General features: G+C 47.3%; 1 protein-coding gene across 1 annotated transcript in view; it reads left to right on the top strand.

Annotated features, from left to right (window-relative positions):
• Window positions 1–13,228, top strand: part of FRMD4B (FERM domain containing 4B) — a gene marked incomplete at both ends in the record, with an annotated part of 63,689 nt that overhangs the window by 43,179 nt on the left and 7,282 nt on the right. Inside the window, 6 exons of the mRNA XM_079540385.1 lie at window positions 8,927–9,003; window positions 9,311–9,449; window positions 9,908–10,049; window positions 10,860–10,993; window positions 11,078–11,197; window positions 12,379–12,607. Coding sequence (XP_079396511.1) covers window positions 8,927–9,003; window positions 9,311–9,449; window positions 9,908–10,049; window positions 10,860–10,993; window positions 11,078–11,197; window positions 12,379–12,607 — 841 coding nt within the window. The remainder of the gene's footprint in view (window positions 1–8,926; window positions 9,004–9,310; window positions 9,450–9,907; window positions 10,050–10,859; window positions 10,994–11,077; window positions 11,198–12,378; window positions 12,608–13,228) is intronic.

Below are 13,228 nucleotides of genomic sequence, written 5' to 3'. Positions count from 1 at the left end.
CTGGAGGCAGAAGAATTCTGTTAAATTCAGTAAAATTCTGCCCTCTCACATAATACTGGAAGTTGTGTGCCGTGGTGAGCAGCTGCCTTTGGGTGCTTTGTCTTCTTGAATTCGGTGGTCTCAGGGCAGTCTCCATGGAACCTTGGCAGCCTCCAAGGATATCTGCAGAAACATGAAGCAACTGGGCTTCTGCACATCCCAGTGTAAAGGCCTTCTGCACAGACAGCGTTTCCTTTGGCTTTCAGAGGTGTGCTTTGTGTGTGAAATGATGAACAGATGTCTGTGAAATACAAGATGAACTGGATGGAGCTGCAGGCTTGCGTGGGCGACTGTATGCTTCTGTGACACAATGAATTATAAGGGGGAACTGAGAGTAAATGCCAAATCATGGAGGTCGCTCTCCTTTTCCACTTTCCTTCTCCCCAGCATGTCTTCTCCGGGAGAACTCTGCCAACAACTTCAGTTGTTGCTTAAGTGGGGCAGAGGGTCCCATATTCCACTGCTGGCTCCCCTCAGCCACCCATCAGTCAGCCCTGACAGGCTCTGCTGGCGGCCCTGGAAATCCATCCTGCAGCCCAAGCACACACTGTGTTGGGAACTCGCCCAGTCCTGTAGATGCATAATTCTCACTGACATGGGACTGAGTCCTGCAATCTTTGAGGAGTTGGTTAACACCGTTGGCAGTGGGTAGGAGCCAAGGGTGCATGTGAGGGAACGGTGCTGTCGGGCTGGATGTGAATGGTTTCTTTCTGGTCATGTCTTTGTTGGAATGCTGAAGCCATGAGGAGGTGCAGACATGGGGTTTTGCTGTTCTCTTTTCCCTGGAATTGTCTGGGCAGGAGTTCACATGAAGCATGTGCTTCCTGCCAGGGAATTTCACATTTGCAAAATGATATTGTTTAGTGCATTTGTGCCAAAAAAACACTGCTTAACAGAACTTCCTCGTGAAGAGCAATTCCCTTTCAAGTTCCCAATTTGATCTTCTTTTTCCAAGACAGGCTACGACTTGGTCTCTTTTGTGCTATATTTATACATCTGTGTGTCCAAGATTGAACTCTCAAGTCTGTGCTTTGTGCAGTAGAACACTTGCATTAGCCCCGGGTGTCTTTTACCACACGTGTTAAAAGATGACACTGACACAAGAGGAGCCCTAGAAAATTTAGACAACGTTAATGTAGCATTGATCATCAGAGGAGAGCAACAAGCAGCTCCTCTTGCTCTTTCAGTGCTTTCCTATATTTAGACATCTATGAGATTTTCCTATCAGACCAAATACAGACCATTCTCCAGCCAAGATGTCCAGCTGTGACCATCAGCTCTCTCCAAGAAAATACGGCCTTGCTGGCTAGAAGCATTGCTTCGCCAAGCACTTCATACGCTTGAGGATTTCGGTTTACAACATCAACCAAACAGATGAAGGAAATTTTTTGAGGCCAACAGGGCCCAGATGCCAAGTCACACCCTGCTACAGTTTCTTATGGGTTGTTGCCTTTGAACATAGCAAGAGTTACATTTAGGGGAAAAAATTTAAAAGTAAATAAGCCAAAAATATCCCCAACCAAACAGCATTCAGAAGTCACCTTTTCTGTGGAGGTGTTGCAATGGAAATTGTAACAGTTCTATGCTGTACTGTAATTATCATTATAATTATACAAGGGAGAATGGAGATCAAAAGGGAAGGTGGGGAAGAGAGGCTTAAATGCAGAGGGAAGGTTTAATGCCAGTAAGCTCATGGAAAAAGCGTGGATGGATACAGCTGTAGTATCGCAATGGGCTCATGGATTTGTGTCTGGTGCTCACAGGAGAGGATAAGAATGGCAGAACCTCTGTTTGTGCTGAGTCCTGCCTACATTTAACACCGGAACAGGTTGTCCAAGGAGGCTGTGGATGCCCCATCCTCAGAGGCATTCGAGGCCAGGCTGGATGTGGCTCTGGGCAGCCTGGTCTGCTGTTGGTGATCCCGCACACAGCCGGGGGTTGAAACTAGATCTTTGAGATCCTTTTCAACCCAGGCCATTCTATGATTCTAAAATTAGCATGTGACTAAAAATGCAGTTTATGTATATGAAGGATATTTAAAATACACAGTGCACTTCTAGTGTGAACTATGGAAATAATTGGAATTAGATCACTGTTCAGGGAGTGAGAGCACACTGGGTGTAGAGGTGCCCATCCAGTCCGGACTTGGTTTTGGAGTTAAGATGCTGAAACACTGCTGTTTGTTCCAACACAACCTCACTGTCTGTGCTATGGCAGGCAGAAGTTTGCCTTCAACCAGTGTTGTTATTTGTTGATATTCAAAAATAAATATCAAAATAAATGTTCAGAGAGAGAACAGTCTGTATAGCTTGTCAAAATCTCCAGGGAGCAGGCACTACCATTCTTTCCAAAGCAGCAGAAGGGAAGTAGGCATGTAAATTATGTCTGCCTGTCTAAGCAGAAGTGCTAGTTCTGCTGGATTTAGCAGAATTTTCTTGTTCTGCTATCTGAGAAGGAGCCAAACTCACAACTGCCATGCGCTGGTGTTATCCTGCTGTTTATACTGTGGATCAGAAGTGCCGTTGTGTTTATCCCCAGCCATCTGGGAGAGAGCATCCTGATTGTGCTCCACTTCTTCAGCTAGTGATGTTTAAATATACATAGGTCTGATTAATTCAGTAACAGGGGAAGGTTGAGTCCAATCCTAATGGATCCAAACTCGGCTGGCCTTCCCCATTTTTAAAGATGCAGGCGATCTTTGGATGTGCAAACCCTTCTGAGATCTGTTGAAATGGGAAAGCTGGTGAGATTCAGGCAGGAGATGTAGAGCTGGTGCCTGTGCTTCTCTTAAATTCCCACCTGGCTTTGCTGTGCTCTTTGTGTCATCTGTGTAACAGCAAAAGCTGCTCTCAGATGTGGCCGCATTTGTTTAATGCATTGATAGTGGGCATATGTTCTGAGATAAATCCGCATTCAGAAATATGTATATACGTGCATGTGTACGTGTGTGTGTGTATATAAGTAATCAACTGCTTCTATTAACGTAGCATCAATTAATTCCTAACCATCCTCCTCAAAGGGTGAAATCTTTTGGCTTTATCCAAGTAGGCCTTTAGGCAAAGAAGCCTAAATATGAGCCTTGGAGCACTGTGGTTATCCCAAGATTTTGTTGTTGGATCAACACGGCTGCTTGAATAGTGTCAAATGCACTCCACAGGAAACAACTTGCAAGGCAATTGGGTGAAGCAATCTCCAGATACGTATCTCCTGGCCTTTGCCAGAGCTTGTACACGTCACATCAGTCACCCTGAGCACTACAGCCCATCTGCCTGGGTGCTGCTGGAAGGGATGGTCAGACCTGCCAGGTCTGCCTGTGCGTGTCAGGCTGGCTGGGAAGGTTGGGTCCCAGCCACTGGTAGTTTGCTGGTCGATCTGCGATTGTTTGAAGAGAGGATTTCTGTCACTGTAAGTTGCTCGTGGAACTTTGTGTTTCTTTGGAAGTGGCTTCTAGCTAAGCAGACCCGCATTGTACAGCTTTGCATGGACTGTGAGTGATGGGAGCCGAGGGAGGAGATTTGCTTCAGTGCTGTAACAGGCTGGAAACAGAAAGCAATTTTTATGTCATTTAGGAAAATAGTCTTCTTTGTGGATAAAAGATGTGGCTCCACACTGGCTGGAGGTTATGCTATGGCTCAGTTGATTATAAACTTGAAGTCTTATAGGGCATAAAAAGACCAAGTTTGTGACCTGCGTTCAGATTTTAGCTCAGACCTGGGATTAGCTCTGCAGTCCTGCTGCTTTGCAAACGCATTCTGCCTTCAGCTGCACTTAATACAGATATCTGCTGCTTGGAGCAGTGCCTCCTGCTCGCTATGGAGGGTGTCTGGGTGGCACGCCAAGATCCCGTCCCAAATATCTTCTGGATTGATTAGGAAATGCATGAAACAAGGCCCAGGGCCCAGAACTTCATATGCTGTTTCAAAGCAAGATAGTTCTGTCTTTCATCTCTACCCGTATTCTCCTCACTGGTGAGATAAACAATGTGCTGTCTCCTATATGGAGAGTGCACTGTGGAGCAAGCTGGGTTTACTCTGCGTTCAGCCAAGACCTGGGGATACTCTGGGGGATGGGAATGTGAGAAAGCTGCTTGCTTGCTTTTCGACTTTTTCCCTCACTTCATTGTGTTTCTGTGGGCGACTCCCTGGTGATAAATGAACTATAGTGTCTGAGGAGAAAAAGTAATCTTGCTGTGGTATTGTTTCAAATCTGCAAGAATTTCAGTTGTCGTCTTGAATGCATTACGTTCTCAGGAGTGGTTTTGTTAGAGTATACTGATTTGGAAAAGGGTCATATTTATGATATCTCTCTCTTAATTCAACATACAGTTTCTAAATGCTGATGCTGAAAGTTCTCCCTTGCAGAAGATTTGCTTAACGTAAATTTTCTGTCCTGCTTTGCTGAGCTGCTCAGAACACAATGGCGTTTGCGCAGGCTTCTCAGCAGGTGGATCTAATCATGCAGAGATTTCTTTCACTGTGTTTATTTCTCACCGAGTAGAAGCCATTGATTTAGACATCAGATACTAAGCTGGCATAATTATTTAAAATAAACACGGGGCTGTTACAAGACTGCTCTGAAACTGTGTTCCCTCCAGATGTGCAGAAAGCTGCTTAAGGCTGCGCCTCAAAGGACATGTTGCCTTCTGTGGCAGTTGGGTTGCTTGTTGCAGAGACATCTCTGATTCTTACTAGTGCCAATGCCAGTGAGAACCTGGCAAGGATGGGTCGCAGTGCATTTGAAAAGAATGCTATTGAGGAGGTTTTCAGGTAGCTGGCTTAGTATGTGAGAGATGGATGCCTGCAGGTGTGAGCGCTGTCAATTTATGCTGGCACAGGTGAGAGCTGTCTGCCTCCTCCTGCCAGAAGCTGCTGCAGGTGGGGCAGCCTGGCTCTCCTTCCATCTCTTCAGGTGCCTCCCCTTGCAGCCAGGCAGAGCAACTTTAAGAAAAAAAAAGAGTTCAGCTGGAGGCACTTTGCCAACCAGCACACTGCAGCTGAAGGGCTGAAATGCAGGGTGGTAATTTCCTTCATCGGGGTGGGGTGCATTCCTGTGGGCACGAATCTTTTATGTTTCCTTGGTCTGAATTGCTAGATTTGTCTGGAGATTGCTGTTCCCAGTGAGCTGTGGGGATGCTGGTGGCTGGTGCACCTCACAGGCACCACGTGTCCCACTGTTGGGCCCTAAGAAGGGCTAATTCTCTCTTCCTGAGGGAGCGCTGCCACCAGCGCAGCAGCAAAGCTTGCGCATCCCTGCTGCCAGGGATACCCAGCGATCTCTCAGGTGGAAAACCCAACACTGGGGCAACTCAGCTCTTGGTGAGAATGTGCCATCACCCTCGGTTTGGAAATGGCTCTGGTGTGGGGCTGGGCAGCAGCGCTTGGCTGCGCTCTCTAGGATTCCTCCCCCCTTGAAAAAAAATGCTATTTTAAAAATATTAAACTAAATGCACCAGGCTGAGGCGTGCACTGAGCACGTTGCCCCTTGTCCTTTTCTCAAGGCAGGGGCTGTGCTGCGGTGCCCAGACAAACCTGCATTTTATTCAAAACCACGTGTGAGATCAGCCAGGTTGTAAACCAACTGCTGCTATTATTAATGTGTCTCCCTGCTTAAGCTGTCAGTGTCTGTTTTGTGTCTTGTTAGACTACAATCCGGCTCTTTTTGTATGGGAAAGAGGGTCCTCATTTTGGTCTGTGCTCTGCACTATCGAGAACAGGATCATGAGAGATGAGGAGGTGACGCAAGACAGCCAGCACAGCTTCCCCAAGGGCAGATTGTGCATCACCAATCTGGTGGCCTTCTACAATGCAGTGACAACATCAGTGGACAAAGGATGGGCAACTGATGTCATCTACCTGAACTTGTGCAAGACCTCTGACGATGGTCCTACACCACATCCTTATTTCTGAATTGGAGGGATATGGGTTTGAAGAGTTGGCTAAGTGGTGGATAAAGAATTGGATGGTCACAGCCAGAGGGTTCTTGACAGTGGTTTGGATGGAGGCAATGACCAGTGGTGTCCCCTGGCAGTCTGTTCATCTGTGGAGGTGTTCAAGGCCAGGCTGGATGAGGCCCCGGGCAGCCTGATCTACTGCCTGATTTAGCCAGCAGCACTGGGGTTGGAACAGGATGGTCTTTAAGGTCTCTTCCAACCCAAGCTATCTGATGATTCTGCTGTGTAGAAAGCTAAAGCTCCTGGTGCTTTGAGGAGCTGCAGCTGGATTGTGGAAGCCTGGCTTGTGCCTGGAGGGCTAATGAGGTGCAATCAGGTCACTTGGCACCTTTGCCTTGTCCAAAGAGACCTGCAAACAGATCTTGAGCATCCAAATCCTGCTTGTAGGGTCAAATGGGAGGCCCACAGTGTGCTCAGGAGTTTTCCATGAGCAGTAAGGATCTGACAGTCAGTAGAATGGGAAGGCTATTCAGAAAACATTCATTAACTCAGGTGGACCTAATCATCTGGTTAAAGGGAACATACATTGCAAAACTTCCACAAAAAAAAAACAAAACCAACATGGTAATTATTCCTAATTGTACTTCCAGCTCTCAAAAACCAGTTTCAAATTTCCTTTTTTTTTTTTTTTTTTTTTTTTTAACAACTGTTTAGTCTTTGCATGTGTGGGTAATTCTGGTACAACTGAAATGAGAAATGATTTTGAAACGTGTCTTGTAGAGTTAGGTAGCATTTGACAGGAGCAGGAAATCTGCAGTAACAGTTTCCCAAGCACAGTATTGGTGCTCTAAATCCATTTGGGGTGGCATTGCTGCTGGCTGCAGGCAGCCCCCCTGCACTTCTTGGCCTTTGGGAGCTCAGTGTTGGGCCTCAGCCACTTCCAAGCAATCTTAAAATGTGAAAGATTCTTTTAGTATTATTTTTTTTTCCTCTTTTTCTCTTCCTCCTTCTCTCCTCCTCCCCCCTCCCCGTTTTTTACCTTCTTTTTCAATTTCTTCTATTTTTTTATTTCCTTTGCTTTTTTCATTTCCATTTTTCCCTCGTTTTCCCTTCTCCCTTTCCCTCTTTTTCCCTTTTCTTTTTTCTTCTTTCCTTTCCCTTTCCTTCACCCCCTTTTTCCTTTGTTCCCTTTCCCCATTTTTTCACCTCTCTTGCATCTTCCATCTCCCCTTTCTTCCTCTTCCAACCTTTTCCTTTCCCTTTTTTTTTTCCTTCCCATCCCGTTTATCTTCCCCCACCCCCTTTTTATTTTCTCCCCCATTATATCCCATCTCCCCAGTTTTTCAAACTCGCTCAGTTCGCACCCCATCCGCTTAGGAAGCGCGGGGGGGGCGGGGGCTGGCTGTGCGTGGGTTAGGGAATCACCATCCCCGTTTGCATCCCCCCCCAAACCCAAGCCATCTCTCCGCGGCTTTCCCGCAACCCTCGGGAACTCCGTGCGCGTCCGGAGGAGCCCAGCCCAAAGGAAGTGACAAAGAGCCCGGGGGTGTCACCACCTGCCTCCGTGCCCGGCACCGAGCACACCCAGCGCTTATACGAGTGTGGGCGCGGAGCCGATCCGCATTGTGTTCCCTTCTCCTCCCCCCCCCCCCCTCCCCCCCCGGAGCCGCAGCGATCCCGGCCGGGCTCCCCCCGCTCGCTGCCGGGGAAAGGGGGGGGTCAGGAGCCGCCTCCCAGCGGGGCGGGCAGCGCGGGGTGAGGCGCTGCTGGGGAGATGCGGTGCGGCTGCGTGAGGAGGTGAGTGGGGGGTGATGATGATGGGGGGGGGGGGGTTGTGGGGGTTGTGTTGCTGCGGGCCGTAAGGCAGCGGCTGCGTGGGAAAATGTTTGGGAAGTTCAGCGACAAAGAGAGAGCGGGCAGTGCGCTGGTAACGTTGGGTGGGTTGGATTCAAAGATAAATAGACTGAAGCGGCAAACTCGCATGGTCTTTTTGGGAATGAGTTATGAGTTTCTGTCGATGACTTTTCCTCCCGACGCGTTTTTCATCGAGCAGAGATTTATGATTAGAATAACAAGTCGTAGTGCTATAGCAAGGGAAGTTTTATCGAAGCAGATGAAAGTTCTTTGAAAGAGCAGCGCTGGGGTTTTCCCACAAAAGGCGTGAACGAGGTCGGCTCTCTGTTCCAACCTGCGGGGAGAATGCTTCAGGTGAAGCACGGCACAGATTGCAACTTGATCGAACACGAAGTTCTTCTGTAGCTGTGGCACAGTGCATTGGTTTCAGTCACATCCTGCTGGAACATCGCACTGGTGGGGCTGATGGCACCGATGGGATGGAATGGAGGGGTCACTGCTGCCTGGCTGCCTTCTAATATGTTTCTAATACCTGGGAATCCCCGAGCCCTGCTGCACAGGTGTGCTGTTCTCCCTGCTGGCATTCAGCAGGAAGGCAGTGGTTTCCTCGCAGCATGTCTGTGCTGCGGGGTGGCTCCTTCTGCTCCCTGTGGTTTTGCTGTGTGTGTCATAGCCCTTCTCCGGTGTCTCACTGAGCCTTATGCCCTGTATCTTTAGAAAACAGAGGTCTTGGGCTTCCCCCAGCTGCTCCCTCTATGAGGGGAGACGGTCAGTGTTGATGTGATTACTTTATGGTTCTTTTGCATTTAAACAGAAGGAAAAGGACTTTGCCCACCTTCCTGAGGTCCTTACAAACGTTGAGGGGTGACATTAAATGTGCTGTTTGTGCAAGCAGATTCGTCACAGGCAAAATCCAAAAGTTGCAGTGCATTGTTTGTAAAAGTGTGCATTTACTTGAAGGGCATCCTAAACATCTGTATTTGCGTGCTTGTTTTAACTGATGTTATGAATGTTATTGCTGAATCTATGCCATAGCTGAAGATGCACAGAACTTGTAGTTTGCTGGAGTTGCATAACCTGGGGGAGAGATCAGTGACTCTTGGAGTGACGGTGCTCTGCCACTCTCTCCCAATTCTCCTACAGCTATTCCAATGGAAACAGCTGGAAAACCTCTATTTCCGTGAGAAGAAGTTTGCTGTGGAAGTGCACGATCCCCGCAGGTGAGACTGGAGGGGCACCCAAAACCATGGGAGGAATCTCTCCCAGTGTGGGCATTCGTAGTCCCTGCAAACTGATGGGTGGGATGGGATCTTGTGCTGATGTCAGTGCAGAACTGTGTTTAATTAACTGGCTATGGAGCCAACTCCTGGGAGTTAGAGGGGAGGAAAGGGAGCAGCGGGTGGGGGGTGAGAAGGAAATCCAAGTTCTGATCTCTAGCATGAAGCCTTGACTGATGAGGAAAGAGGCTTTGGGGGCTTTAAACCCAGCAGGGCTGTCCTCAAGTTGCATTTCTTTTCACCTCTTCAGGATTTCAGTGTCAAGAAGGACCTTTGGTCAGAGCGGGCTGGTAGTGCAAACCTGGTATGCAAACACTTCCCTGATCAAATCCATCTGGGTAATGGCAATCAGTCAACACCAGTTCTACTTGGACAGAAAACAAAGCAAAGTAAGTTACACGGCATTTTGCTGTAGGCATGAGCTTCAACACCTCTCCTGCATGTCCTTCAGTGTATGTTGTTCCATGGATAAACTGCTCTCCAGAGGAAAAAAATACAAATAGTTTTCATCCGCTTTTTGAGCAGGCTATCAGCTACGGTATTGTTACAGGATCCATTTGAGCCTGCCTCCAATTAAGAGCAATGGAAGTGTAATCACAGCAAAGGGACTCAGTGTTTAATATGCCTTTTTTTCTTTTGTCTCTTCTCGTGTTCATTTTGAGAAGGGCGCAAATAGAGAAGGGATTTGGAGGCAGTTCAGGCTTTGGGGCCAGGTTGAAGGAGTGCTGGGGCAGTCAGCTCTTGTGCGAGGGTTTTGTGGGGGATGAGGTGTGAAATGGCATCTTCTGTGACCTTGTGTTCTGAAATTAATTAGAAGTAACTTGATTTTATTTTTTAACTCCTTCAGGCAAAAATTCCTTCAGCCAGAAGTTTGGATGATATCGCCATGGATTTGACAGAGATGGGAACGCCAAAGGTTTCAAAGCTAGTGACTCTGGAGGCAAAAAATCAGCTTATTATGGCCAGCAGTGGCAGCTTAATCTCATCAGGTAATGCTCTGTGTAAATCAAAGCCTTGTATACAGCAGGGCTTGTGTGTGTAGGAAGGGACAATGAGTCCAGCTGACCATAAATACAGCAAAACTGTGACAGCATGCGTTAGTTTACATATGAGATGGTAACATCTGTTGTTATCATATGCTGTTTCCTCTCCTGCTACAACTAACAAAGAAATAAAAATATGCTGAAGGCAGATAAGCACCCGTGTAATCTTGATCCATAAGTAACTTGCCATCAGTTTACCAGTTAGTCTGTCCTTGGATGACTGCGCGTCCCATCTGAGTTTGAGGGCAGTTTAATCCAAGCAGGTTTCAAGCACCTGCCCTAGGTGTTGAATGGACCTGAGCTTCCTCAAAAATCAGCAGAAAAGAGGCGTTTTCTCAAATAAAATTTGGCTCTGAAGTGGGCTCTGAATGTCTCTGCCACCTATGGAGGAGGTCTGGGCAGATGGAAGCCTGCCTTGTCCCACCAGAGTGCCTGGAGCTGAAACCGAAGCAGGGGCCATCAGTGTCTGTATCAAGTATCATAGATATCCGTAATGCTAATCCTAATGTTCTGGATAGTGGGTTTTCAGGTTTCATGCTTGAGGCTTACTTGCAGTTGTTGGGGGTTTGAAGGGGTGTGGATTTTCTTAGAGCCTGCATCCTGGATAGCACAGGGGCTGGATGTTTTGTCTCAAAGGTGATGCAGTGTGACTAGGTCAGCCAGCTCTGAGGAGATCTCAGTTCACCTGCCTGTTGTAGGACAGAATGAAATGACTTTTACCTGCAAAATCTCCAATAAAATGAATGTATTTTTCAGGCTCTCAGGATTCAGAAGTCAGCGAAGAACAAAAGAAGGAGAAAATTATGGAGCTAAAGAAGAAAGAGAAACTCCTTCAGGAAAAACTACTCCAGAAAGTTGAGGAGCTGAAGAAAATCTGCCTGCGTGAAGCGGTGAGAGCTGCGCCTGGGGGTGGAGGTGGGTGAGAGCCCTTCTTGCCCATTGGACCTTCACGTAGAGCCCTCTCTGTTCCTCAGGAGCTGACAGGCAAGATGCCAAAGGAGTATCCTCTGAGCGCTGGAGAGGAACCTCCCCAGGTCAGAAGACGTGTTGGCACAGCCTTCAAGCTGGATGACAACCTGCTCCCTACTGAGGAGGTGAGTGATGTGGCTTGTTTGCACAGCAGAGGTGGGGTGGTCAGACCGGTGGCCAAAGCTACTTCTAAACAATCCTGCTCTTCCCTGGCGATTTAAGATGAGACAGTTGCATGCCTGTGCTGAGGGGATTTTGACAGGTGCTGCCCTTATTTCAGCCTTAAAGCCCTCTAAACTGAACCCTGGTTTGGCTGCATTACTTATATCTTAATGTGAATGTTGCTGCTAATTGGAAAAGAACAGATAGATGTGACGTGTGACTGTGAGTTTTCCTCCTCATGAGCTCTGATTTGTTTCGTGCTGAGCTTGTGTTTGAACCCAGAGCATGACAGAGGTGTGTTGTCCCCTTTGCAAAATCATCTGTCTGTAGGCATAGTTGGGTGACAGATGACAGCAGGAGGAGATTTATCTCTGGCTTAATGCAAGTTCCACCTAAGTAGAAGCTCTCTCTATGTTGCTCAAGAAGCTAATGTGAATTTTGCTGGCAGAGTCTGACTCAGGAGCTGTGCTAATTCAGGTGTATGTTATTTCTGGACATGCATCATTCCCCCTCATTCCTTGAGAGACTTGTTATCTGGCTGTATCATCCTTAGTAGAAGAGGTTGAGCACTTTGCATCCATCTTTCACCCCAAACTCTCTGCCCTGGCTCCTACAGTACTGGTGTAACCTCTATCTGCAGCAAACTGCTTGTATGCAACTGAAACCAAGTCCTGCTTCCAGATTTAATAATGTGCCACTTCACGTTTCTCTGCTTCTTTCATATGAACCTCTCACAGTTGTTTACAAACAACTCAACAAACTCCAGTCTCCTTGTTATGTAGGTATATGGCGATGGAAATCTTTATTTTCTGTAGTGTAGAGAATTCCAAGAGATGTTTTCAGGCTTTGCCTTGGAGCAGGAGGTCTGTGAGCTCACCATAACAGGTGCACACGTAACAGGTGGGGCTAGCCTTGAATTCAGGTGTGCAATTTCAGCCACCCAGCCTTGAGAACCTTGGATCTTTCTCGAGAGATCTCACAATCTTAAGTCACAGACAGAGGATCTGAAGTTTTCCTGTGCTGAGTTTCTCGTGTACAAGCTTTGGTGTTTCTGTGGTTTGTGCTCAAATCTTGCTTTGTTACCGCAAAACCAGATTGTCTTTTGTGTAGCCTCATCTGGATAACTCATCTCTCAAATTTGCAGGATCCCGCTTTGCAGGAATTGGAGAGCAATTTTGTCATACAGCAGAAGCTGGTGGAAGCTGCAAAGAAACTTGCCAGCGAGCCGGACCTCTGCAAAAATGTGAAGAAGAAAAGAAAACAGGAGTATGCCGATGCTGTAAAAAAGCTTCAAGAGATAGAAAATTCCATAAATGAATACAGGATCAAGTGTGGCAAGAAGCCAACCCAAAAATCAACTCTTACTCTGCCAGGTAAACAAGAGAATTCCCCGTGTTCTGATGAAGACAGAGACAAAGAAGTTGTATTTGGCTCACTTACATGTCTTGTTTACATCTTTGTATGATTTTTATCTTCTCTGAGGCAGTTAAGTAAGAAAGCGAGATGCAATTGCTGCATCTGCCACAATAAGCACACAGCTCAGAGGCTGAGGGCAGATTAGCTGCTGTTCTGGTCACAAGTGCAGACACGTAGCAGTGCCAGGTACAGGCCAGCAGTGCTATAGATAGAAGGCTGGCAGGAGCATCGCTGCTGAAACTGATGTGGTGTCCCAATTTGTAATGCACTGCACTGGATACAGGTGTATTGCTGAGCTGCCACACATGAGGTCTCTCTCTCTTTGTTTCTGCAATGCTGCAGTTCTGGCACAACCAGACTGTGTGAATTTTCCTGCCCTCGCTGTCCCTCGCTGTGTGGTCAGCGGTTTGTTGTGCATAACAGTGTGGGTCCTCAGCCAGCATGCAATGCAGCAATGCTGGGCTGTCCATCATCACAAGGTGATAATCCTGAGAGAGGAGGATGATTGCTCTTTAATGTGGCTCATCTCGTTCCTGATTGACGGAGGTGAAGAAAACATCTGTTTTTCCAGCTATTGC

This window comes from Tetrao urogallus (assembly GCF_951394365.1).
Source record: "Tetrao urogallus genome assembly, chromosome: 10".
In the NCBI taxonomy this organism is placed as follows: Eukaryota; Metazoa; Chordata; class Aves; order Galliformes; family Phasianidae; genus Tetrao; species Tetrao urogallus.
Note: the sequence above shows the minus strand (reverse complement) of the source record. Positions and strands in the feature narration are given on the sequence as shown.